General features: G+C 43.2%; 1 protein-coding gene across 4 annotated transcripts; it reads right to left on the reverse strand.

Moving 5' to 3' along the window:
• Positions 1–1,183: 1,183 nt before the first annotated feature.
• smarcd3b (SWI/SNF related, matrix associated, actin dependent regulator of chromatin, subfamily d, member 3b) lies at positions 1,184–24,146 on the reverse strand. Of its 4 annotated transcripts, none has more exons than XM_041066004.1 (14): positions 23,899–24,146; positions 17,422–17,642; positions 14,108–14,197; positions 12,178–12,220; positions 10,536–10,658; positions 10,143–10,265; positions 9,229–9,324; positions 7,041–7,142; positions 6,590–6,751; positions 6,282–6,379; positions 5,279–5,414; positions 4,540–4,662; positions 4,123–4,224; positions 1,184–4,027 (listed from the first exon to the last, which is right to left on the reverse strand). In XM_041066004.1, exons 1-14 carry the CDS (start codon positions 23,974–23,976, stop codon positions 3,974–3,976), a joined length of 1,551 nt encoding a protein of 516 aa, XP_040921938.1. In that variant the 5' UTR covers positions 23,977–24,146; the 3' UTR covers positions 1,184–3,973. The 4 variants fall into 4 exon arrangements, with proteins under 4 accessions (XP_040921938.1, XP_040921937.1, XP_040921940.1 ...); XM_041066003.1 differs by having other exon boundaries at positions 10,143–10,268; XM_041066006.1 differs by lacking the exon at positions 14,108–14,197.
• Positions 24,147–27,589: the final 3,443 nt, after the last annotated feature.

Genomic DNA, 27,589 nt, shown 5'->3' on the forward strand with positions numbered 1-27,589 from the left:
GCACCCGAAGGCAGTGAACAGTTTGTTCCGAAGCAGCCTGCCCCGCCTCGTCTCCTCACATTAAGTCAGTAATTCTCCACCCCTGCCCGGGCCTCCCTGGGTTTTGGCGAGTATTCTGCACACATATGTCTTTGGGGAGAGAAGTGAACCCAGTGCCCAGAGGGAGGGTCGTGTCTACCTAGCCAAGGTCTGCCGTGGTGTGGGTGGTTAACCTTCACAGCGAGATGGTTGAGCAGGCTGAATGGCTCACTTCACACAGCCTTCTCCTCCTCCTCCTCCTCCTCTCTGAAGGGGTGAGACGATTGCACTGAGGCCCCCTAACCTCCCCCACCCACCGAACTCCTCCACGTGAGGGTTGTCGGCTGAGGAGGATAGTGGAGCAGCAGTGTGAAAGAGACTCTTTCTGAGGAGAGAGCGTGACTGCAGTCAGCACTACAGCACCGCTGCAACTCACAGTGGAAAGGCCTCCACCTGCTTCCTTGTGGTGAAGTCAATGAACAATAACGTGCCTGTCCTGCCACCTCTGACAAACGCCTCGCTCATGCAGAAGATGCAACCCGCCAATGAGCTCAAGTGCAACATCAGCATCTTGCTGCTCCATAAGGGCACTTTACCTGTTTTTAAAAAAGAAGTTTTATCCTTTACCCATAATTACTGAGTCCAGGTAGGTTGGACAGGTAGGTGCACTAACAGGCACCAGTGATCACAGGTGCCTGTTAGTGCAGACAGGTCAAATATATGTTTGTTTTAATGACAGGAGGTAAAGAAGTCTTCACAGAGCTGGATGACCAGTATGTGAATACACCCTTTCTGGAAGCCTTTAAATCCAAGCTGCTTACATCCCCATTAGCTTTGGGATTTTTGTTTTTCCATGACTAATGTAATACTAACTGTATACACCCAAGGGTAAGAAATGATGCTCTGACGTGGTAAATTTAACCCTTAAACACACTAACGTGTGCAACTACAGACATAAATAACACATCTTGGAGGCCAGAGAAAATCACTCATAAAATATAAATTTGTGAAAAGCACAAAAACAGTATAAAAGTATGTTCCTATAGAGGGAAACTGGGATCTGAGTAAAGTTTCTGTAATCTGTTGTTGTGTGCACAGGCAGGCGTCTACACATACGAACGGCTATGAGTCATAAAAGTGACAAAAAGAGACTTTAGATCTCATGGCATTTACAAACTTTGGCAAGCGCTTCTTTATTTACATCCAGGCTGTCTCGCAATATCACAGCTGTTTTCCCTTTTCTTTTTTTTTCCCTCTTTTTGTTGAATGTAATCACCAAACAAGTGTTGCTCTTTACAGATATACAGTATTATGTATACTATAATCTTCCTGTCGGTGACCCTCTGACAACAGTGTAAACAGAGAGAAAGAGCAGTTCCCGCTCTTCAGAAACACATGCAGGGAGTGGGACAAACATGTCAACAGTATGCCAGGGTTTAGTAACAGGAGACAAAGTAGTCTGTTAACGTTTTGTCAAAATACTGAGCTGGTACTGAGCTGCTCACAGCTGAGGCCACTCAGGAGCTGCAGCGTCTAGTTTCCTCCACAAGAGGGTGCTAGTGATTCAGTGACGACTATGTGAATGCCCTGGCCATACAAAGAAAACTCACTCTGGGTCAGACGCAGGACTAAGATACTACCAATGACTACTGTTTCTCCTCTAATGAGTGCAGTTAATATAACTTAGTCCTAGTAACAAAAACACAGTTCAGAAAAATCACACCTACAGTTAGTTGCTGGTAGGGCATATCATTTTTGGCAAAAAAGTTTCCAGAAGGCATTTCAACAAATGTGATGAGTCCCCCCCCCCCCCCTCCCCCTCCTCACACAGACTGCTATGCCAGCTTTTTATATTTACACAAACCGTCTCATCAGATGTATTAATTAATGTCCGTGGAGCATGCATAGGTCATCGTGAAGTCATCCAATCACTTTTTGTGTATGCTGGGATAATAAAGAGGGTCTCACCCATGACGAAGAGAGTCCCGGCAAACAAGTTACAGCACAGTGCAAAGAAACCCAGAAAAGGTTCCAGCTAGAAACTGACTGCTGAGAGAACAAAAAAAAAATTCCTTCATCTGACATTACAACATATACATACAAGTCAAGTGTCATTAAAAAAAAAAAAGTGTAAAATGAGATCGGTGCAGATTATATCATGTGTTACAGCTACTGAGATTCAAAGTGAGGGAGGTCGTTCTTTGTTGCAGCTCCAAGCTCCCACGATAGATACGAGATGGACCTAAAATAAACCACCCCAACCCAAGATAGTACACAGAGGAACACTAACATTCCTGCTCTACTAATTCAAAACTCATGGAGCTCCCATACTGCACCATGTAACTCGCCCACCCCCCTTACCCAAACCCCCCAAAACAAACACACACAAATAGTTTGTTGTATACTGTACAGTTGGCCCTCTTAAGGGAAAAAAAGAACCTTATTTACATTCACATCTCTAGAAAAGAAAAAAAAAAAATCAGTTTTCTTCTTCATGTAACATAAAAAGTGTAGAAATGGACAAACCTCTCCAAACCTGGGTTTAAGTGTTTATTGCAATTATAGATTTAGAGTTTGTTTTAGAGAACTCGAGGCCCAATTGGCTACAAAGGAAAACGCGTGGGAGTCAATTCTCTCTAAAACCACCCAAACTGTTTGGATTGATTTAGCCCAACCCACCGAAAAGGACTTTTTTTGCAATTTCTATTAAACCCAGATCAAGGATGTTTTTTTTGCCCATTTCTGTTTCAGTGATCATGTTCTCTTCTTCTCGTTGCAACCTTTGGTAACACCTTCAAAACATTAACTGGCAAAATACTACACAAAGAAGAGGCAGTGAGCGACTCTGACGAGACAAATCAGTCAACAAGTCTCAACATGTATAGGCATATTTGTCATTCTGCTATGATTAAGGGAAGAAAAGCTATTATTATTATGATGATGATCAATACTTGTTTTCTCCTTCATTAAAACACTACTCTTGCCATAAACGGACATGGAGCTGTTAATGTGGTAATACTTTAGTTCAGTTAATTTAGCTAATACTGTTGTTGGAATTACTCTAAAAGGAGAAGTCAGTTTACTGGCAAATAAAACTAAAGTGTGACACACTGGCAGCTGTCCAGTTGATTCACTCAAACCTGAAAATGAATGAAATCCACACCTCAGGTTTATAGATAGCATTGATTCCCTGCAACCACCCAATTTATCACACTGTAATCTCGACTTTGCTGGTGTAATTAATCAGTCTTTCATAAACACTCACAGTCACACTTACAATCACACCTCCCATGAAAAAAAAAAAATCATAAAACAGTTTTAAAAAGAGTCGGAAAACAGAAAATACGAAGACTTATCCAGAGGGCTGTGAGGATTGACTGTGACACCCGGTTACATCATGTACGTTTCTGTCGGACACAGCAGCAAAATCTTTGAGATGAGTATCCAAAGACGGTGTGAGCAGCCACTTCAGAGTTTATCTTCACATGGAGAGAAGGGGTTCGCCAGTGACATATTTACAAAGCAGGGAGCAGTGATGAAAAGGGAAGTTTTGTTTATCAGGCAGCGAGTCTGAGGGTGTTTATGGTCCGAGGGGTCGACCTCTGATGGGACAACCACGCAGCTGAATACAAGGGATGAGAGACGGTGTCCTCACAGTCCTGCACAAAACGGAACAAATACGCGGTGGACGCACATGCGCGTCGAGATCTGGTTTCCACACGTGCACATCGCTGCTGTCCTGTGAAAAAACCTCCTCACTCTGATTTCCTTTCAACACACTGGACAAACCTCGGAAATTTCGTTGCTATCACAAGTTGCCGACATTTTTAGAGGTATTAGGTTTCAGCAGACTACAGCGATGGCCTCACACACATCCAAACAAACACACACACACACGCACAAACAAACACACACGGCTCTGAAATTAGATGCAGAGATTCAGGAGGGCCTTGGTTTAGGTGTTGCGGACAGCTAAGGCCTGTTCCAGCTCCTGTCTCCTCTGCTGGATCTGTTGGGGGGGGGAGAAAGAATATCTCACCTGAGCATCTAGAGGCAGAGCTACAGGATATTTTAGCGTGAGTGCAGAAGGCGTCGTTTCCTCACCTTGCAGTAGAAATAGCGACTCACAGCTTCCTGGGACCAAGGCTCGTGGTAAAACGCCGCCCTCCTCTCTTCCTCAGGGTTCCCCACCACATCTGTCATTAACTACAGGAGCATTTGTTGCACGTCATTTCCCATCTCTCTATCCTCATTTCCTGTCATCTCTGTATAGATTACTTCATGCTTTATCAAAAAACACCAACGAACTCATCACTTTTAAACAATCCCTCCCTGTGAAAACGTCCCACCATCAGTTTCATTAGTTATATTTATGAATCCTTCTGCGTTTTTATTTTCCACCCCAACATCTAGAATGTACTTCAGATAATGGCAGCAATGTGTTGTTTCAGCAGAAGGTTAAGTTATGAGGGGAGTGACCGTGTGTGCGTGTGCATGTAAACAGAAACAGTAATATCAGACCTTAAGGTCTCGGCTCTGGGATTTGAGCCAGTCCTGGATGTAGCCCTTGGGATCTCTGGAGAAACTGAGCATGAAGTCCCTCTGGATCTTCAGCTGGTTGATGGACTCGATGGTCTCATGTATCTGAAAGAGGAGCAGAAATATTGTGTACATTACATGTACATTGTACATCCTTAATAAGTGAAATATATTTTTTAAAAGGCATCAATCATATGCTTTATTTTTTCCAAGCCTGAATCCATTTTGACATTTACCCTGATGAAGGTCTAGTGACCTAAAGCTAAGGCTGCCTTCCTCCATATTTGATTTTGATCGTGTCTAGCACTGTGGTGAGTGTGAGGAAGTTCTCAAAAGTGTTGCTAAAAGGAAGGAAAAAGTGTGTCACACAGAAACAGGTAAAACTTTTTCTCTCATTCTCTCAAGAGAATGTATTTCTGAACCTTATCTGTCCCACCCTTCCTTCCTACTCAACCACAGCGACCTGCCGTGGACAAAAATGTCTGTCGAAAAGTTCAAATGTATCTTGGTCAAACATTAATAGCTCTTTTGTTTAAAACAACAGGGTGTGAAATCCATTGTGGGCAAACTGCTGCAATAAAATAACAGCTCCTGTTGAAAATATGAGCAATAAAAATGGCTTTTCCCACGAGACAGCTTACTTATCACCTCAGAGTGACATACAACATCAAAGTCAAATAAAATCAATTCACAGTGTGTGTTTTTGTGACGCTGATCTCACCTTGTTGTCGAGTGAGGCAATTTCCTGTTGGTTGGCGGTGGACAGGAGGAAGCTGCTCATCTGGCTCTTCAGGGGGTCTTCCACCTCCACGTCGATGTCGTAGCAGGCCGTCTTCTTCTGGTCGTTGGGGTCCACGCTGACAGGGACCGAGGATGACAAAGAATGTAAAGAGAATGAGATCAACAGAGTGTAGAGGTGAACTGCAAAACATTCATCGGTGCAGAAGTGGCAGGTGTGAGTGAGAGATGTGTTTGAGAAATTCATTACAGCCTAAAAAGAAACCTTTCAATAAGTCCTTGAAAGCACCTTCTTTTGGTGCCTGCAGGATTACTGACCCACGAAGCCCTCACACCTTTTGTTCCCTAATTAGATGTTTTTTTCCCCTTGCAGTGCAGTGTAATTATGTAGTGAATAATAACTGTCCTGATGTATTAGTAAGTTTCTGTTAAAAACTCACAAAAACATTCATCTGCTGCCTCAGACACGATTTGAGTTGCGGTTTATTTCATTTTAAAATAGTTTATTTTTCTCTTAAAACATTCAACTTCGTTTTTAGAAATAAAGTTAATTTAAAAAAAAACATAGTAAAGAAGAAACATGAACTGTTTTTATCTTTAAAAAAAAAAGCTTGAAAAAACATTTTCAAAGTCTTGAGGTTACTCTAAGAAAACAAAATTCTGTGGTTTCAGATTTATAGCACTTTAAAATAGCACTTTTTCCCCCTACAGTGCCAGAATTAAAGGTCCCCCAGAAGAACATCATAAATACAGTATGACACAAATGGCAAAGGAGAGGAGAAAGTCACATTCAATACAAAAGAACGTGAAAAACATACCATAATAACTGTTCTTTATAAATACTTGGTCATCTGTCTTATGTTGTTTGTCTTCAAGTCATCGTTATTACTGCTGATCTCAGCAGGTCCACTCACGAAGAGGAGATTTTGAATGTCAAACGGCTTTTCTGTTCAGCAATGTTTATGTGGAGTAAAACAGGAGTTTACCTGATAACATGGTTGATGACGATGGGGTCAGGGGGCAGGAGGAGGTTGGTGAGGCGCTGAGGGATCTCGGAGAACTTCAGCCGTGGGCAATCAAAAATCTTTGGAAAAAAAAAACAGTGAGAAAACAGAATGTAAAGCACTTTTTTACTAACAAGTTTGACACGTGGACACAAACTTTAGTTTAATAATTTAAACTAATATGTTTACTGCTGTTTTCCAAGTAAAATCATGTTTCCAGGGACACCGATACTAATATTCATGCATCTGCAGTTGTGATCTGTAGCACACCGACAGTCCCATACCCGTACCTGTTGGAAGTACTTGTCACAGTTGATATATTCCTTGTCATGGGAGTCCTGCAGCTTGTTGGTCTTGACGTACTGCCAGAGGGCCTGGATGATGCAGGAGCGAGTCTGAGTGTGAATGCCAAGCAGGCGAGCCAGGCGAGGGTCCAGCTTAAACTGGGGAGGCTGCAGAGACGACATAATTGCATTACAACACTTTTTACAGCCGCCCACCTCAGAGCCTTTACATCTGCTCCATCACATCTGACATCCTTATCATATTTCACGGATGTCGGGTTTGAAATGGAGTCTTTAATGAGTCGGTGTTTCAGTGGAGTTCAGTGGTTTATCAGTGACGCGAGGCCTGCAGGTTGTCACTGCAACAGCTGATTGCACTGCATGCATTAGTCACACAGTTGTAACAGAGGAGAGTCTATTTTTGGGACAGTGATGTGAGACCGCGTGGCGCCCCCACCTGGTAGTCCAGCATCAGCAGCAGAGTGCAGCGCACGCTCACGTCTCCTGGCCTTTTCACCTGGAAGCCGTCCGTCTCCTGGGTGGTGGGCGTGCGGTGCCACTGAAAAAGCAAACACAAACCACCGCATATTGACTACACACCTCAAACTGAGCTGGTTTGTTCAGACTCCGAGTTTAACATTCAGTAATCTAGAGAAATACCTGGGATTTTCAGAGCTTTTAAGGGAAGTTGCTCTGACTGAAAGCAACAGAAGAATTAGACAATCAAACAAATGTGCAAATGACAACAAAGGAGTCATCTGAATGCACCTGTATCAAGTGTGCCTTGATCTCGACCTAACGTGCTAAGCCTGTGGTTTGGTGAGAGGCAGATTTCTGCAAACTAGCCATGCACAGTGCTGCTGAGAAACCACGATAGCGAAAGGTTAACCCTGCGGCCGTGCAGCTGAATTTTATCACACTCACGATCGCACAATCAGCGGAGACTTAAAATGAAGTAACGAACCAAACACCAGCCTGGCAAACTACAACCACTACCATAAGATTGTGTGTTCCAGCCTTTGTGTTTGTACCGAGACCTCCAATCTATTTAACCGCAGATCTTATTTACATCTCCATTTTTATCTTAACTGCTCTGCAAACTGAAAAGGAAAGCATTTTAAACACCATCTTCAGTACAGCGGACTGAAGTAACTTGGCATGCTATACAGCGTAATGTTTTCCTTCAACTCTTCAGCTGACTCAGAACACATTAAGTACTGATTGTACCTCAAGGCACAGAAAAATTTCTCTTGATGGAAAATCATTCAAAGTGAAGCACCTGAGTACCTTGCTCAAATATGCTCTTAAAAGGAAGAACCTTGAGAAGTCATAATTTTCGCTCTGAAACTGCTAAGGTGTTTTTTTTTTTTCTTTTTTAAAGCCAATACATTTTGTGAAGATACAAAGTCAAGGGCGGTTTCTGATTGTTTTTAATAAGGAAGCACTTGTTTTCGCCAGCTCTCACACCTGCATGTTAAAACAACCTTAAACCTTTCTGTTGTTAGAGAAAATCAAGCTATTAAAAAAAAGAGAGAGGGCAGTCCACTCTCTCTCTCTATTTTATTGATTTATTTGATTTATTTATTTTAAATTTTAAAAAAAACTGGGGACACACAAAAGGAGCAGGTTGGTCAGGGTGGCTGTAGCTCAAGATTTAACCAGACATCGCAAAATAACAATTTCAAATGAAAGCCTCTCCTCTGCATGATGAAGAGGTCGTCACTGACCCTGACTGCATGGCTGAACAGCCCGATTCTCTGATTTGTGCTGCATGCAGGGAAAAAAAAAGCTCTTTATTACTAATGGATGTGATCTCAAACGAAGGTACTGACCAACAAAGCGTCTTGATTTACTGCTGTGCGACGAAATAATAGCTAATTTATTTCTCTGCTCCACAAAATCTCAGAGGTAAATATTATTTTTTTTTTTTACTCTAATACATTTATTTGATGGACGTGAGGAGCTTCTAAAATTCAGCACATCGTTAAAGATTAAACTACTGGCTCTCAACCTTTTCTGTTTGTGACTCCTCACAAAAAAAGTGTCGAAGAAACTTTTCTCCTCAGCACTGCTCGCATATTTTCAGTTTCAGTTTCACGGCTGAGTACTTTTAATTAGATTTTGCTGATTATACTTATATACCTTTACCTTCTTAATTTGAATGCAATATTTATACCTGCAATGGAGTATTCTCACACTGTTGTATTGGTATTTCCTTAAACAAAGGGTCTGAGACTAGAGCTGCCGTCCTCTGCGAAGTCGCAAACCACAAACTTTTTAGTCGTCGTTCAAGCTTTCAAGTTGAAGTATTTGATAAAAAAAAAAGACATATTTTAAATTGGGTCTTTAAAGGTGAATGTCAGTGTTTTACCCTCATGGTTTTATGTCAAATCGACTGTGCTGGAACAAAAAAACGCGTTTTGTTATTTGCAGCTAAAAAGTATAAAATTAAATGTAAAGAAATGAGAGTCAGAGCATGCAGAGAATCCCCACTGATGTGTTTATCTATGTTATATACAGAAACACTGATGATCATGACAAGAGCTAAAGTGTCTGCCGCCATGTGGTTAAAGGTTGATCACGTCGGGTCTTAAAACGAGCCTCTTCCTCTGAGCAGAGAGTGCGGCGGCCATGTTGGAACTGACCTCGACCAGGTGGTTGTCAGGACCGTACAGGTCTTTGTCCAGCTCGATCACCAAGCTCTTAAAAAACGAAGAGAACTTCTTCTTCTGTTTCCCCGGCTGCAGAACAGAGAGAGACAGACACACGTGGTCAGTTGATGTCTAAAACGAAACACACACACACACACACAAACACAGACATATGTAAACACATATCAACTACATAAAAGTACAATAATACAAACAATCATCTTCATGTCATTGCTTGTAGCAACATTACTAATCGAAAACCCACAAGAGGCTGAGTGAGATCACAAAGAAAGTGAGACACTAGACGTTCTCAGGGTCCACTTCCTCCGAGCTCAACCAGAAATATTTGTGGTTTGTGAAACCTAAATGCTTCCTACTGCTGTAAAATGACGGCCTTGCCCCGGACTGCTGAGAACATCAGAGCCTTCTGACGAAACGCTCACAGCACAGAAACAAATGTAAGATCACTCTGTTTTTCATGCTGCATCTACACACTCCCTCTCTCTCTCTCTCTCTCTCTCTATAAACACTTTTCACATCATCAATCATTCATTTTTAAATTCTGAGCCAGACGACAGTTTTCTGTCCGAAGCCGTTTGAGCACATCATTACCGAGCGTGACTGCAGGCCAAAAAAGACCCCGAGCGGCTCCAGGATCAAAGAGTGGCACACTTTCATACTAAATGGGAAGACTATGATTTCAGTTATTTAAATAAGCAGCTATTTCCCTCACACTGAATTAATCCGCCAGAGATGACTAAATACTAAACCCCGCAGCAGATCAGAATCACAGAGGCCGTATTTTTTAAAAGTTATTTCACGCTCAAATAGCCTGTGTAAAGCACGTGTGTTATTAAAACACAGGTGTGAAATAAGAAATAAAAGGTGCGCTGTGCAACAAAACTCACGTCATCCAGCAACTTCCCCTCTACCCGCAGCTCCCACGATGCAATGCTGCCGTCAGAGTCGTCGGCGTCAGGTCTGGCTGGGTTGAAGGTGTTGGATATGTAAAGCCTCAGTTTACGCTTTTGCTGCTGACACAAGGGCATATTAAAAATCCCACAGTTTAAAGGGACATTTCACAAAATCTCAAGATGAAATTCATGTCACAGACAGGAGTGTTTTTTTTTTAATATATAACAAGAGTGAAGAAGTCAAATGAGTCTTTTAAAGAACGTTTTTTTTGTGTTTTAATGTAAGACGAAAGTAAAAAAGGTGAAAAATAAAAACCTGCTCTGAAAGGTACAGTTTTATGACTCGTACGTGGAGGTCAGCAGTGGGCCATGATTTTTTTTCCTTACCTTCATTGGTCTCTTCAGTGCTTCCTGGATGTCCACACGTTTGCGCATGATGGTCTGGTCCAGTTTGCGCTCAAACGCCAGCAGATCCATGTAGGCCTGAGACTCGGGGACCAGCTCACGGATCTGCTCAGAGAGGGAGAGGACAGACTGGCTTTAAAATCTTCAGATGGACGACTGCAACATTACACACGATGGATTATGAAGTCAGACTGTCTTCGCATATACCATCTGAATATCACTAAAGCGCTTAAGCAGATTAGCTGTCTGTCCTGCCTTGGTAGGGGGTCCGCTGTCCTGTTTCAAGGACATTTTAGCCCTATACATCCAGTTTCCTGTAATTTCCCCTCTAAGTAGCTTTAAGGCTGGGATAAAGGCAACAAAGCCGATGGTAAAGATAAGAACAGACCTTGATGGTAAAGAGATAAAGCTAATGTAGCAAACATCGTCTAGCAAAATGGCTGACTTGTATTTCAAATAAAGCCTTTATTTGAAATAAAGTACAAAGGATTTGAAAAAAAGTTTTAGCTGTACAACACCCACTTGTCCTGACTGACCCTGGTGGCTTAGAGATTTATACCTTGCCATCCCATAAAGAAACGTCATCTGAAATTCATATTATTACAGTATATAAAGTAAAATTAAGAATTAACTGTGCCAGATAATATTTGCTCTGTACGAAATGTATTTATTCTCAAAAGCTTATTATTCTTTTAGGTGATATAAGTGGAAATATCCCCTTGCTGCGGCCCAGTCCATCATTAATAAGGTAGTCCACACCATCCTAGGTGCTCTGGGGGATAAAAATGAGATGCAGTGTGTGCAGCCAACCAGCCAGGGCTCAGACATTACCATGCCGATGAAAGTCCTCAGAGCTTCAAGGGCTGCTGCTTACCAAACTGTGCACACACACCACTCCTATAGTTCGCTCCATCTCCTCCCTCCCTCTTCTTTCCTTTTTCATGTTTCCCTCTAAATGGCTGCTTTCATTGTTGCCTCTCATTCCTTCTCTATCTGAATCTCACTGCCTTTCACCGGGCCGAGGTGCTGGGCAGACGGAGGAGTGTGGCAGACATTCCCTGTCCCTGACTCATTATTGTGGAGTGGCGCCCCAGCCATGCCTGCTGCTATCTCCCTGTCTGGGTTATGCTAGGGGATAAGACCTGAGTCTGGAGACGCTCACAGTCTCCAGACATCCATAGTTTCAGTGTGAAAGCCCTCTCTGTGATGGCCAGGGCGAGGTGAGGTTATGGCATGGCACAGGGCCGAAAACTGAGACCACGGGATGAAAATCAAACCTCAGTCGGCACAGGCTCACCTGGCAACGTGGTGATTCTGCCGCCTCTTTCGGGTTCTACCTGTGGTTTTTGTCTCTGCCACATCCCGCTGACTATTCCAATTTAAATCAATAAGCCACCATCCAAATAACAGAATGAAACCCTAAAAAAGAAACCCTACAACCTCCTGATCGCTCCCCTCATCCTCTCTCTTATCATTTGGAAATAGCACATAATCATCTGGCCCTCTGCGCCTTCCAAGAACCCCTGGCATCAAAAACCGACCAGGATTTTTCTGTTCTGCACATAAAAGATAACAACACACACAGAAAAAACAGAGCAACAAAGGTAAAAATATGCAGCCTCACCCTTTGCGGAAGAATCTTGTCTGCCATTTTCCTTCTCTTAGCACTAGAGAGAGGGAGAGAAAGACAGAGAGAAAGAGGAAAAAGAGAGCATGTTACTATGGTGACTGATAGCGTAGCACCCAGGCCATCTGCTAAAATGCTGGGCCATATCCAGCACCCCAGCGTCCCAGCTGTGTGTGTGTGTGTGCGTGCATACGTGTGTGTATGCGCTTGTGTGTTCTCTGAAATGCAGCGGTCCACCTGGAGAGCGAGAGCCTCTAACAGCCAAAAAAGTGTCACATCACACATCTCTTGCCTGACATGTATTCACTGCACTCATGTAACACACACACACACAGACACACACACACACACTCTGCAGATTGACTGGGGTCGCTGCAGCAGGACTTGGATGGTGACAGGATGTGTGCTAAGGAGCTTTTAGGAATGCAGGGTCTTGGAGAGTTTCACAGAGGAGAACGTATGTGTGTGGGTAAATATTTTAATTCATGAATCTCAGGCATTTCCTGCTGTGTGAAAACAACATTTGTTTACTGATATGTTTTTTTTTTTTTGGTCTTATACTCACCAAGGAGGGACTAAGAACAATAACACAATCGGTGCCGAGTCGATGCCTTTGTCAGAACTTTCTTTTGAGGTGACACTCATTACAAAAGCAACACCACGGCTTCCTGCTCTATTCAAATTTGCTTAAATATTTCATCGACATCTGTGGACACCTGTGATATGTGGAGCACCCATGTAAATTCATGCAAGTGTTCTGTTGTTGGTGACTGCAGAGGGACACTGCCTGAAAAAAACACCTAAATGGCACTACACTGCAAAAATAGCAATTCAAGAGAAAAACAAAGAGTTGGAATTACTTATTTTAGGATGATTTAATCTTACTTTTCTCATCAAAGGAAAAATAATTTGCCTTGGAAGTTTTACATCCTCCTGGTGAAGCTTTGAAAGGTGTAAATAAGCAGAGGAATTTATATCTTAAGGTTTTCAGATCCTTCTGTTTCTACTGTTTTAAGATATTAACACCTAAATTGAGCTGAATTACACTGTAATGTCAAACACATTTACCACAAATTTTTTACTCTTTTAAAGTAGCAGTTTGACATTTTGGAAAATATTCTGATTTATCTTCGCGCTGAGAGATAGATGAGAAGACTGAAGTCACGTCTACGCTAAATTTAAGGTTGCTGTCAGCAGGTGGTTAGCTTAGCTTCTTGTTTATATTATCCACACACAAAAAAGGAGATATGTGCTATGTGGACTATTTCTTGGCATGGAGCTTTCACAATATAGGTAATTTTATACTGGAATATTAAAATAATATATACATATACATATATATATATATATATATATATATATATATATATATATATATATATATATATATATATATATATATATATATATAGTTTTAAGTTTTTGTAGTATTTTGGAAACCCAACCCAGTTTGATAGCAGCAATATTCTACTAGATTACAGCTGGTTTAGATTTTTTTTTTTTTTTTTGCAGTGTAGAGAAATTGACTATCACAGAGCTCAGTAATGATCTGTGAAGCAGTATGTTACATCAGCATGCCAAATACTGAAACAAGCCTGCTGCAAGAAGAATTGAAAGATCCGGGGGTGCATTTGCAAAGGAAAACACAAACCTGCATCACAACAATCCGCCATTTTCCACTAATTCAAAAGGGTTTGACAGAGGATTCTACGTTATTTTTATGCTCTACCTGCAAAAAACTGTTCCCATCATGCCATGCTCCAGTCCAAAGCATGCACCACTACATCTCAGGAGTCAGCTTCTAGGACTAGGTACGTAGGTTTGGCCAAAACATCTCATTCAGGGAGTGCTGGGCTCGGGTGAAAGGCTACAAAGGCCAGAGTCATCAAACGTAAGAAAACGGACATGCAGCAGAATAAACTCCTACTTTGATCCGAGCGTGGGATCTGATTGGGGCTCTCTCATGTCCATCTGCCTCGCCGGCATCTCATTGGCTCCGGGGAATCCGACTGGCTTCCTAAGAATTGGTGAGGATTCGAAGGTTGTCCGATTAGAGTTGTGACGAGACACACACTCACTGGCAGCAAGTAGAGGAGCAACACCTGGTGGTTCTGGCTGTCTGTGTGTCTGTACGTGTTGGATGTGTGTTAAGTTCAAGGGTCTGTTAGTAGGTGCAAACTCTAAACTCAGACAAGGGCAGGCACTGGGATGGGTGTGTAACTCGTGTCCATGCATGCACAAAGTGCAGCGGAGGAGGACCTGGGAGGCGTCCTGCTCGTCTGAGGGACGCACTCATTCAACAAAGTTTCTCAGTGAACCATAACAATCATGCTTCACACACAGACAGACAACACACTGATAACGGACACACTGTGAACCTGTGGATCACAGGGAAGGGAGCAGACAAGCAGTGTGCGAGTTTAGCTCTCTCCGGTTCAGCTCCGGACGGCTCTGAATTGCAAATATGGATGTTGCTTTGATGTGGTAATGTGCGATGGGTTCTCAGGTGCAGATGAAGGCAACATGCACACTACTCACAACTTTTTATTTAGATCCACAAACCAAATCTCAAACCTTTCTGAGCATTTCTACCCCCCCCCGCCCAAAGCCGGCTCTCGACCAGAAAATTCAGCCCGGATCAGCACCTTAAACCTGCTGGTCCAGCACTGAGACACCAGTATCATTACCGCATACACCTCACAACGTTCCTAAGCAACCTGAAGTGGTTTGAGTAACCACGTGCTGTGGGCAGTGAGGAAGGATTTTGGGTTTGACTTCAAGGACTAAGACCAAAATCAATAGCAAAAATCAAGGTTCAGAGGTTCGTATAAAAGATCAGGGCTTTAGAAGTAATGTGGTTTTAGAGGGAAATGAAAAATAAAATTTGAAGCTCTTGCTGTGCAAACCAAAATATATGAGGCGACAAGTGAATACGGGCTCTCAAGAAGAAGCAGCTGGTTCAAGAGTAACATAGGATCAGCTGGAAATCTTGAAAACTGATAGTTGAAACAATGGTGTTTGTCTTGGTGTCAAGTTACTGATAAGAAACTAAAATGTTTAGAAAAGACTACAGGAACTAAACTGGCGATGAAACATGTCACATCACCTGCCTTTTAATACATAAAGTGCTTCCTGCATTACAGGTAAAAATCTGTTTCCCCACAAAACGTCTTTGGGAAAATTAGTAGTATATAAACATAATTTCCAGGACACAGGGTTGAGTATTTATACCACTTTATGCAAAGCAAAACAGAATTAAGTCCTATTTTTAGCTGCAGCTTTGCATAGGACAGCGTTTGCTCTGTAGAGCAAGTGTAGCTGGGACCATAAGGTCTCAATGACACTGCAAACACAGGTGGCTCGCCCTCAGCTGGCAGCAGCGAGGGGCCTGAGCCGGAGCGTCAACTTGTTTGCCAAAGGACGAAACACTCTCACAAAGCAACAGAGAGTGAAAGAGACAGAGATACCTGGACGGGTCACCCTGGCCCATTGATCAGGCGCCGCACAGCCAGCCAGGCCGCTCGGGGGCCGAGGCACCGACGCAGGACAACATTTCCCCTGACCTGTTCGACAAGCCCGCTTAATTGTAAGTGGATCAATTGTGCTGCAGATACTGGGAGAATGAAACAGAGAAAGACAGAGGTCCACTGAGTGTGCATATTGATCACTTTTCTAACGACCACACCTGCCACACATTCGTCCTTAAAGACATCCATCCACTGTGTGTGTGTGTTTGTGTGCCTGGTATACTGATGTTCAGATCTTTTGTTCACGGTAGTCGAATAGCTGACAATAGATAACGTAACAATACGCCAAAGCACGCTCAAGAGTCTGAGCGTGTGCAGACAGCTGTGTGGATGCCACATCGATATGACAGAGCCGCCAGACTCTGAAGACGCATAAAGATTGAACAGAGAGGAAACACTCAGTCATGGCAGTGATTGGGATGATCAGAGTGGATGCACAGAGTAAGCAGAAAGTGGAGCAATGGGAGAGAGGCAATGTGCAAGCTTGAAAACTGCAAACAAAAACTGAAATGAAAGCTGAAAGGAGACACGCAAAGGTCATGGTTTCACTTCTCATCGGTGCAATTTTTTTGAGATCAGATTTTCAAAAGCAGATTTTAGGAAAGTATGGAAAGGAGCGCGGAAATGTTCGTCGTACACGCGTAAATCTGCTGTGCAAGGAATGGACATTTTTACTACTGATTCATTTATTCTCTTGTTTTAAGAAATCGTGATTGTTTCATCTATACAGCGTCACAAAACAGAGGAAAAAAAACCTTCCAATAGCTTAAGGTGGTGTCTTTAAATAGCTTGTTTTATCTGACAAAACTGAAAAATGTTCCATTTACAGTGACAAAGAACAGAGAAAAACAGCAAATCCTCAAATTTTGTGAAGCTGGAAATAACGAATATTTGGCGTTTTTTTTTTTTTTGATTAGCTGGATGAAAATGTTTGTCTGTTGTTTAGTCCACCACTGCGGTGCACACTGAAATATCTCAACAACTGCTGCATGGATTGGCATGAAATTTCATACAGACATTTATTGTCTCCTCAGGATGAACTGGAATCAATTTACTGATCCCTCAATGTCTCGTCTAGCTCCATCATCACATCAAAAATATTCTCCACTACCTGTAAAAGCAAAGGCATTTCTATCAATCTCACCTTTACTATGACTCTAATTAGTAAATGTAAGCCTGCTAACATGCTAAGCTAAGATGGTGAACATGGCAAACAGCATGTTAACACTGTCACTGTCAGCATGTTGAGCACTATTGCAAAACAACCTATACAATATGTCTTATGAGTAGGACTGTGCATTGTTTGTAATGTTTTGATTCTGGTACCAGTTCAATACTAGAGTTTGTAAAAGCCTTTTTTAAAAATTTAACATAATAAGCTTCTGCCTTGTCTAAAATGATCAACATTATGAATTAAACTCGGGAATTGTGTAACCAAACACGTTTCAGTTGTTACCAAAAATTACTGAGATTTGTTACTCAGACCATTTTACAGTGCTTTCACCAAGATTCAAGGCCAGTTCCATACTTCCATAAAATATGAGCAAAGTCAGATTTGTTGTTCATCCCGACTTGTTAAGTTGAGAGTGTAACCACAGCTGTTGTTGTCTTCACAATCTCACGGATCACACAAAAACAGACACATAAGGAGTTGCTGTATACAGGCCATGCAGTAGTTAGGTGCTGGCTGAAGTTCAGCTGGATTCAGACTCACTTTCTGGCCCGGTTCTGGACGGCCTGCTGTTGCTGCTGCTGCTGTTGCTGCTGCTGCTGCTGCTGGACCTGCTGGGAGGGGGCAGGCCTCTTACGACTGGGCTCCATCACCGGGGAGGGCAGGCCGGGCCGCACCGCCGGGCTCCCTCCGTACGGTGGGCCGGGGGGGCCCATGGGAGCTCCCTGGTGGGGCATCCTCGCTCCAGACGGCATGCCAGGACGCTGGGAAGAAGCAAGAAAGAGAAGGGGTCACATGTGTGCACAAAACATTCTCTACTGAGTTTTCTGATTAATTATAATCACAAATTAGTTCTTCTAAAAATACAACAAAGGAAATGTTAGATCAGTTGTAACTTTTATGCATTTCACACTAGTGGATTCAAGGCGAGAATTTTTTTTTGTAATCGCACCCATCCTGTCTGACAAAATCATGAAGCAGAGCTGCAACAAACACCAGCTCCTAATCCAGACCTCACAGATACTTCCTATTTAAAATAAAACTGTGGTGCCAACTTGAAACTGAAGATCAAAATACAAAGATCAAACTCGCCATACAACATATTTTACCTTTCTCCTACCTTTGACAACCTCTGTAACCTATTTAGCAATCAAACTACAGCTGGGTTGGTAAACAAGAATATGCTTTGCACAATTTAGTGACGTCAATTTACTTGATTTGTTTTCAGATGTTTTGTGTTCAATCGCCTTGTGAAGCTTTGAATCGAGCTGAGTCCCATGTGTGATTTGTCATTGTTAGACATTGTTGTGACATTAGAGAGGAGCAGGAAATATTCAGCATGTGATTTAGGCAACGTTTCAGAGCCAACATCTGAGGGACAGAGTTAGATTGAGTCGTTTCAGCCGGACACAAATCATTTAGTATTCAAAAAAAAAAAAAAAAAAATCAGCTGATTCTAAAGCAGCAATCTGCTTTATTTCATATTGCTTAAGAATACTAACAGTCATTTCCAGAAAATGGAGTAAACAAGAGCAGCTGCAGCGAGAACAAGCAGAATAGTCATGTTTCTGTCTTGCTTTCACGTCTCCTTTAAAACGAAAATCAGGTTTGACCCCTGAAAAATAGACTAAATGAAGATTTGTCGCAGCGTGCCAACTCTGTCTCACACACACACACACACACACACACACACACATAAACAATGCAAACAGTGTCAGAAGCCACAGTCCCACACTCCCGTCTTTGACGCCTGGGAACAACTGGGGAACTCTCACCTGTGCTTGTCACTCCCATGGCAACAGCTGCCTCCTGCCTCAGTTTATTGTCTGAAACCAGGCAGGGGTTTGTGAGACAGACAGAAATCCTTTCACTTCATCCAGAGCACAGACCTCCGACCAGAAAGCTCAGCACTTCCACAGAGCGTCACACGTCCTCTAATTAAAATGTAATTACTTTAAATGAATCAGCGATGGAAGAAGTAACCAGATCCATTTACTTACAATAGAAATAGTCCACTGTAAAAACACTCCATTAGAAGTCCTATATTAAGTAAAACTACTTAGGTATGAGCAGTAAAATACACCTTAAGTACTGAAGATGAATGTGCTGCAGCAGAACGGCTCCTGTCAGAGTCAGTGCTATAATCTATTATAGTATTGTATTTTTAATACTGATGCATTAACATGTAAGCTAGCTGCGTGGCACACTGTTTCCTTTGCTGACTTGCTGCTTATTAGATTATTGCTGTGCACTTGTGTGGATGGTAGCAAACAGGAATAATTTTTTGTCTGCTCAAATTTAAAATTTCTTTGTTTGATAATAATTTCTCTACAAAACCAACCTCGCTGTTTAGGCAGGCGCGCTCATACCAGAGCATCTGCTGGGCCGTGACACAAAGGGCCCAGACTTTGAACCATCACCATGCAAAAAAGAAAAAAGAAAAAACATAATGTCTCGGTCCAAATTGGCACAGTAACCGCCTGTTACAACTCCTCACGTACGCTCATGTTTTCCCAACATTTCACACTGTTTGTCACCTCTAAATGTGGATAAGTGCGCACACAAACACGTATCTAATCTGATCTTTAGACCGTCCACAAACACACGCACACACACACACACACAAAAAAAAAAACAACCCAGAGAACAAACAAAGAACAAGATAATAAACAACAGGGATGGCACAACAAAAACAAACATTAAACTGTGTCAAAATGTAAATACATGTATTCACAGGGAGATTTAACAACTCAGAACACACTATAACAGCATTCGACAGGCTAAGACTGACGTATAATGTTCCCTTTGAAATGGTGACCAAGCACAGATCCTGTGATAAGAAGGCCGAACAGGCGCTGCTGTCACTCTGGCCGGGAGATTATTGGTGGGCGGGGGGAGGGACTAATGGGGGTCAAAGCAACTGAGAAGGGTCTCCAAATGGGAGAGGATAAAACAACATGTGATCGGGGCCTCCTGCCTGAATGCTGGCACCTTATGGAGTCTTAAGAGACCCCCTTCTCTTTCAGTCTACTTCCTATCTGAGCCTGACAACAACAGCCAAACACACATCAGACCAGACCCACCCAGACAGACACCGCTACTGTTACAGCCGGCTGTCTGGAGAATTTAAGCTTTTCAGATAACAGATACAGAAAGCAATAGCTGGATGATGTGTGAGATGAATTTCCCCTAAATCCACACACACAATGAGTTGTACTCTATAATCTGACCTGCTGAACCGACTCCAACGCTCTGCCCGGAGCTCTGCCAGCCAGCCAGCCAGCCAGCAATCGAATCTGCCATGTGGATGGATATCTGAGAAGTGCGTTGGCATCTCTGGGAAGGCTGGAGGGATTTGAAGAGGCCAAACTTAACCCACACTGTACTAAACATATGAATCTGTGGGTTGTTACATGGATGGTCCCTCTAAGGCTTCAATTGGCGCCTTGAAATCTATTAAAAAAAAACGAGGATGAGGTTCCTTCATTGGGGCATGACTCATTCTTAAAGGGCTCAGACTAAAGATCATTTTCATTATTGATTTATTGCTTAATATATCAAGTGTCAGAAAACGGTGACAAATGTCAATCGTTACCTCCAAAAGAACCCAAATATTTGTTTATTTCATTAGATATTCAGACAAAATCAATCACTATTTTTTACAACATGCTACTTAATGTTATTTTGGATATGACGATCAATAGCGTAGTATACAAGTGTGGGAATTGAGTTTATCTGTTACAAAGGAATCTATCAAATAGTGCGGGGACTTAGTGCGAGTTTTGTTTGAAAGAAAGTTGACAGAAAGTCATTTCAATGAAAACTGATAATGGCAAGGTCTGTGGATTATCCAGAACACTGTGTTTTGGAAAGACAAGTGGCTGTTGATTTTTTTTTAATTTACTTTTCAATGCTGTGAGCAGCACAGATGAAATTTCTTTAACCTCCACTGTTATTGTGGTGGACGCAGGAAAGTACCACTGAGTGGTCTCCTACATGCCATCATTGGTAATTTGGGCGGACTAACCCTGTTAGCGAGCGATCCAGGCAATCCAGATGTGAGCATTAAGGTGAAGTCTGTGTTCAAAGGTCCTATCGCTCGCTCACACAAACACCTTCAGAATAACGGATGACAAAGCTACAGTGTGTCGTATCATGTTTTGGCTTATCGGGGTTTCCCATGCAGAGCGCTGGAAGGCTTTTCTCATCACCGCGGCCCTCGCTGACCTCCAAACACAGACACACACACTCACACGAGGCAGAGAAGTAACACAGCAAAGGGAGGTGAGGCAGATAATGAGAGAGAAAGAGGAAGAGACCTCAGCCAGGCCTTCAGCCCACCCATCAGTCCTAGAACCAGACCTCGGCCAAATTCTCTCCCCCACAACACACACACACGCTGCCGCTTTGAGGCTGGAACACTACGACCTCTGGTAACCACAACAATGTGCGCATATGCTGTATTTACATATATTTTTGTGTGCGCAGATGCATCTACGTGTGTGTTTCTGTGTGTCTAAACGCTTGCTTTGCTTCAGTCAGCCATGAGGGGAAAGCAAACGTCATCCCTCGCCACAAGCTAACAAACTGCGCCAAATCATCCCCATATCCCCATACTATAAATATTTCTCCATTCTGCAGTATACACAACGAGGAACCTGCCACAACTATTATAACAGGACTTTTCCATCTTAAAATGTGGGGGAGAGACAGAGGAAAGAGGAGAGGCACGCATGAGAGAAAATAAGCAGAGGGAAATATTTGGCTTGGAGCAGCCAGAGCCTCATCAAGGTTAATTGGTCTGTTGAGAGGACACACTCATCTGGCTCATGAATCACCTGGTCCATTGTATCCTAAAGTCCGTCTCTGTGAGCAGGGCTTTAGCACCAAAGCCCCTGCGGTGACTGCTCCTGTCAGAGAGACAATACCTCATCTTGTTTCAGTGCATAAATCTACCTGGTGTCACTACGCCGAACATCAGCACTGATTAAAACGGAGTTACGTCCACAAACCAGAGCTCAGTCGAGCGAGTTCTGGGATTTTAAGGCACAGAAAGATTTGAGAAACAAATACCATAAAGTCTTTTTGACCTTCTCAGTGTACTTGAGGATTAAGAATTGATACCAAGTTTCAGTATCAGTGCAAAGGTGAAAGGTGAAACAGCTCAGCAGAAAGTAGAAACTACAGCACAAAACGGACATTTGTGACTCGAGAATTAGGTCTGCATCATATCAGTTCCAACACTGGTTATTTGACTGATTATTTGCTCAGAGAATAGTGAAAAATTGCCATCATACTTTCCTAAAACCCAAGTTCACATGTCTGAATTGCTTGTTTTATCAAATCAAGAGCCTGAAACCCCAAAACATTCAGCTAAGTAACAAAGAATACTGGGAAAACCAACAAATATTCACATTTGAGAAGGCACAACCAGTAAATTATTGACATTTCAGCTCAAAATACACAAGTTAAGCATTAAATAAACTATCAAAATAGTCTGACTGACTAAACAATTAATCTACAAAGTGTTTCAGCTCTAGAAATAGATCTAGAAATACGTTCTAACCCCACAAGCAGTCACAAGAATAATCTAAGTGGCTGTCAGATGATTTTTGGGGTAGAAAAGGAGAAATTCACTTCAACTTTATCAGGAAGTAGAAGCTACGCGGACATGAAATACTACTTATGATGAAATGATGCTTTCCGGTCCAAGATCGAGACCCCAAAGCATGAATCTAAGTGGTCACCAGAAAATTGTTGGGGCTGGAGATAGTAAAAGAAATTCTGCTGTATAAAAGTTTCCCTGTGTCATTCTGTACAGTTGTAAACTGAACTTCTTTGATGTTTTTGGACGGATGAAACAAGACATTTGAAGAAGTCACCCTGAGCGCTTGCTCAAGTTGTTTTGGGAATTTTTTTTTCGCTGTTTTTTTTTTTTTTTTTTTTTTTAACACGGGACTTAACTATCTCTAAGCAAAATAATTACTAGTTGCATCCCTAAAAAATGTAATTGAAGTGGAACAATCCGAGGAGGTAAAATCACCCTGGATGAGCTGATCGATATGAGGGGGGTCACAAAGAGATGTGGCTTTGTTTTAAGGTTGGTAAGAGCAAATAAAAGGTTTGGAAAAACTGGAACTTGAGTCGATGTCAAAGTCACATCTGCTAAAACTTTCAACAGCAAAGTGTCACTTTCAAAGACTTTTACATGAGCCTCAACACCCTAATTCATTCAGCCCATTAGGAAAACAAACCACTTCTGTACTCCATGTCCTGTTATTAATGTGCAGTATGGGGCTTATGGTAATAGTTGCCTAACCTCTAACCATGAGCAACACTTGACTTGACATTTCATGCTAGCTTCACATGAATGGGCTGATTGTTCTGCATGATTTCCAGGATTGGCCGTCTGCCTCGGCTCCGTCTACGATACTACATCCGTTCGTCTCGTGACCTTACAGGTTCAGATCCTTCCACCAACCTACAGCACGCCGCCTGGAAGGCTACTCTGACTGTGTTGTTATGAGTGGACTCGTCATTTCCCCCCCTCTGTCTGTGACTCCCAGGGAAGCATGCTCAGTGTGCTCCTCTGTTAGCCAAAGGGGGAGCTGGCTGCTTTCTGCTGCCGCTGCTGCCGCTTAGCTTCTATTTCTACAATTATCCTTTTTTTTGGTGTGTGTGTGTGTGTGTGTATCTGTGTGTGTATATGTGTGTGTTAGAAATCCTCTGCTCCTCATCCTTCTCCCTGCTCAGCTTCATCCATTCATGCTGCTCCACTTCTTGTTCTCTCAAGCCATCTCCTAACAGGCTGGGATCCAGGGGGCTGGAAATAACCTTCACATGGCCAGCTTTACCCAGCTATCTCTCACACACAGACCGCTGCTGCTGCTGCTGCGCCGACTCATGCATACACACAGCCACACACAGACACACACACACTGGAGCACACACAGACGCACACACACAGATGCATGCCAGAGCCCAGCTCCTTTCACGGGAATGACGGACAGCGCCACTCACCACTCCATGGACCAGGAACTCAAACAGTTTGCTCTTGGTGGCTTTCCTGGCTCCCCCCGCCGTCTCCTCCGTAGCCATTTGCTCAGTCCCCTCCGTTCACCCTGCTATGTCTCCCCTCTCCTTCTTTTGTCTTTCCCTCTCCCTTCACCCAGCCTCCTGTTCCCCTCCCCTGCTCCACTTTCCTTCTCTTTGTGCTCTCCTTTTCAGCACTGCCTGTCCCTGACTCTCCTTCTCTCTCTCTCTCTCTCTCTCTCTCTCTCTCTCTCTCTCTCTCTCTCTCTTCCCTCCCTCTCCCTCTATTTTGAATGTGCAGCAGCCCTGCCGAGTCTCTCACTGTGTCTAGCTCACTTTTTAGTTGAGCTGCCTTTCAGGAGCCCGGCACGTCCCTTGGAGGTGGTGGTGGTGGTGGTGAGGGGGGAGCTGTGCGGGGGTCTGGCAGGGGGGTTTCAGCCAGCCCACCCTGCTGCTCCCCAACACAGCTGTTGCATTCCATTGGTAGATAAGGGCATGCGGCGGGGAGAGGCTGTCGTTTGGTCTAAACAGGGGCTGGGGAGGTTAGAATCAGTTAGCCATTCCCCTTCTACAGCTTCCCCCTGGTGACCAACCCAGAGGCCACGGTCAGCACACACAGAGCTCAGAGTTTGGACTCATTCTCAAAAAAGGACATTGGGCTCTTAAAGGGGCCATGCTGCATATCATTAACACATGTGTACACACACAAACTGCCATATATGATGGAGTAATGACGTGGTGGCGGCGATGATGATGATGAGGAGGAGGAGGAGGGTGATGTTATTTTCTCAACTGAAAAGCAAAGCCACTCAAATCAGCCTCATTATATTTGACTGTTTGCCTTTGAGTGCAGAGCCTGCCTCACAACGGGCGAGCTAATGTGCTCTAAAGCCACTTCACAAAAGGAGAAGGCCACGTCAAGAGCACCTTCATTTCCTATGTTTCTGCACTGGGCTTTGTCAGAGTGCATTCATAGGTTACGAGTATTTCCTCCACTCGCCTCATTAGCTTTACCTTTCACCCACTAGTCGGCCCAGAGGCTACATTCAGGCTGTGGCTATGGTGTAATGGCAAACAAACAGGCTGGTCTGCACAGCAAGGTGACTGTGTCACTTGACACGTGTAATTAGGCTCTGTTGTGATTTCTCGCAGGCTGCTTTCTTAAAGCTTTCTCCACAAAATGCTGGAAACTGAAAGCCCCAAAAAAAAAGAGAAAAAGAGGTGAAAAAAAAAAAACACACACACACACACACGCACACACCATCCCCTCAAGGACAGAAGAATGTGATGTGAGGAATAAAGAAAAGATTTAGTGAAGCACGGCTGAATTATACACACTGACTGTTTCTGTTGTGTGTGCTGTGACTTTTAAGGCTGTGATGTGACATGCTGTCTCACACTCCAATTACACACAAGCCCGAGCTTCGCCACACAGGTCGTTACTCTGACTAAAAGCATGCCCGAAGATTATGACTCTTTCAGCGCCCCCCCCCCCCCCCCCTTCCCCTTTCTTCTCCAGCCCCTCTTTTCCTCCCTACCCTTCTTCTTCGTCAGATCAGGGGAGTGAAATATTCATGAGGTTATTTGAATGACAAAGGAGGTGAAGTGGGGCAGATTCACAGGGGGCTTGGCTTGTGACACATGACGGCTAATTTTCGCTGTTACTTTCTCCGGCTTTGTACGGTTGAGTGTAAACAGTCAAAGCCGACATAATGAGGGGTCTTCTTAATGGCAATGTAGGGGAATCTCTGTTTAAAAGAGGCAAGCGTTTCCTCCTCCTCTGCTCTCCTGGTGTGAAAATGGCAGAAAAGTGTCGAACCAGGTGTCAGAGCGGAAAGGAAACGATCCTCTACTGTTTTAACAGTAAATGGAAATCAGTTCTTCAGTTGTCAGCACATTCTGACAAACTTACAAACCAAACATATGTTAGAAAAGAGGACGTTGCTCCTGCTCTGAGAGGAAAACTCTGCAGTTATTGTGTAGACAGCTGCTTAGTTGTCTGTGACCTCTAGTCCAGAGGTTATGACCTTCTGGAGGATTCGCCGTCCCTCAGAGGCATCTAAACAACCGCAGGCCTTTTTTTTAATGAACGCTTATTACCTATTACCCATGATGCAAAGACGCCATTACTGAGAGAGAGGTAAAGAAAAGAGCGGCAGTAATCTAAAAGTCAAAACCTACGCCCTTCAAACTTCCTTCACACCCCTGATTATCGGAATTGACTTATTGATAGACAAATGCTGGCCCTCCCATGCACTGCTGACAGCTCTTAGCGTTAGTTTGCTTGGTGGCGACACCTGCTGTTGAGATGAGTGTACTGCTGCTGTCAGGCTCTGAGAAACATAAGGATCCCGAACCTTCAGTGTAAGATTTCTTACAACCCCCCTCAATTCATCTGTGTCCCCTCCGCAGTCAAGAAGCTGCAGCATCAGTATCAGTCCACGCTGACATTATGCATCAGATTAACCTTCTATTACATAACATATGACACAGGCTTTAAATGCATTAATCACACGGACACACAAAGTGCCCGACTCAGTTTCCCACAAGGTCAAAAGCTCAACCCGCTGAGCTTATCCATGTGGATTCTGAGACTGTGCCAATCCCCCATTTCTCCGGCAACGGCACGTGGGCATTCAACGATAACAAAGGGATCCGGCAGCTCAGGCCATGCAGAAGAGAGCCTTGAGTGCGGGAGTACCCCCTGCCGGGGCCCCACCGTCTCCTCACCAAAGCCAGTCAGTCTCACCAAATGGTAATGTCCCAGTGTGTAGCAGACAGGGGGGTAGAGGGGGGCTAACAGGGGGTAAGGGAGCAGCAGTAGTATCAGTAATGACCAAGAGAGGGAGCAAACAGCCAGGCAGGGAGGTGCTGACTGTCTGAATGGAAGGAGGGATCCATGTTCATGGGACTGGCAGCAATAAGGATAAACATTACTAAAATGGCAAACTAGGCACAAGAGGCATCTTAAAGTAATGTTTAAAGATTTAATGGCTGAATAATTTTTCTTGGAGCCAAACTGTAATCACTAATTTAATTTCCTAAGCATCTTCTTAGGATTTTCTTTTTCTTCACTTCCTTATTTTGCCACAAGAGGGCTACACAGAGCTCATGCTCAGACTCGTGCTTCACACTGTACAGAGTGCAGACTGTCTGGCCGGTTTTCTATGCTGCAATACTGGCTGCATCATCAGTTTACAGTTTACAAGCAGTGGTTCTCAATCCATGGTGACATCTTTAGTTGTTTTTGTTTGTTTCTTCTCACCAACAGCCCAAAACCAAAAAAGATGCTCAGTTCACAGTGATATAAAACAGAGAAAGAACAGAAATGCTCACACGCATTATGATGGAATTAGGTAACGTTTGGCATTTTTTCTTGAAAAATTAGTTAAACATTTAATCGATAATAAAAAACAGTCTGTGGATTATTTTGCTTTTACTTGATTAATCAGCTAATTGCTGCAACTCTACTGTGATCACGTGATAGCTGAACTGACAGTTCATGTCTACACTGTCTACACACACACACACACGTGACGAGGGGTCACATGTAGACTTTGCTGCATTTTAAAGGCCCTGAAGACACTTTTCCCAAAAGCATTTCCCTACAACATTCAATATTCATGATTAAATACAAAAAGCAAAAAAAAAAAAAGCAAAAAAGCAAAGTTAAAACATC

The sequence above is a fragment of the Toxotes jaculatrix genome, chromosome 20, assembly GCF_017976425.1.
Source record: "Toxotes jaculatrix isolate fToxJac2 chromosome 20, fToxJac2.pri, whole genome shotgun sequence".
NCBI classification, from domain to species: domain Eukaryota; kingdom Metazoa; phylum Chordata; class Actinopteri; family Toxotidae; genus Toxotes; species Toxotes jaculatrix.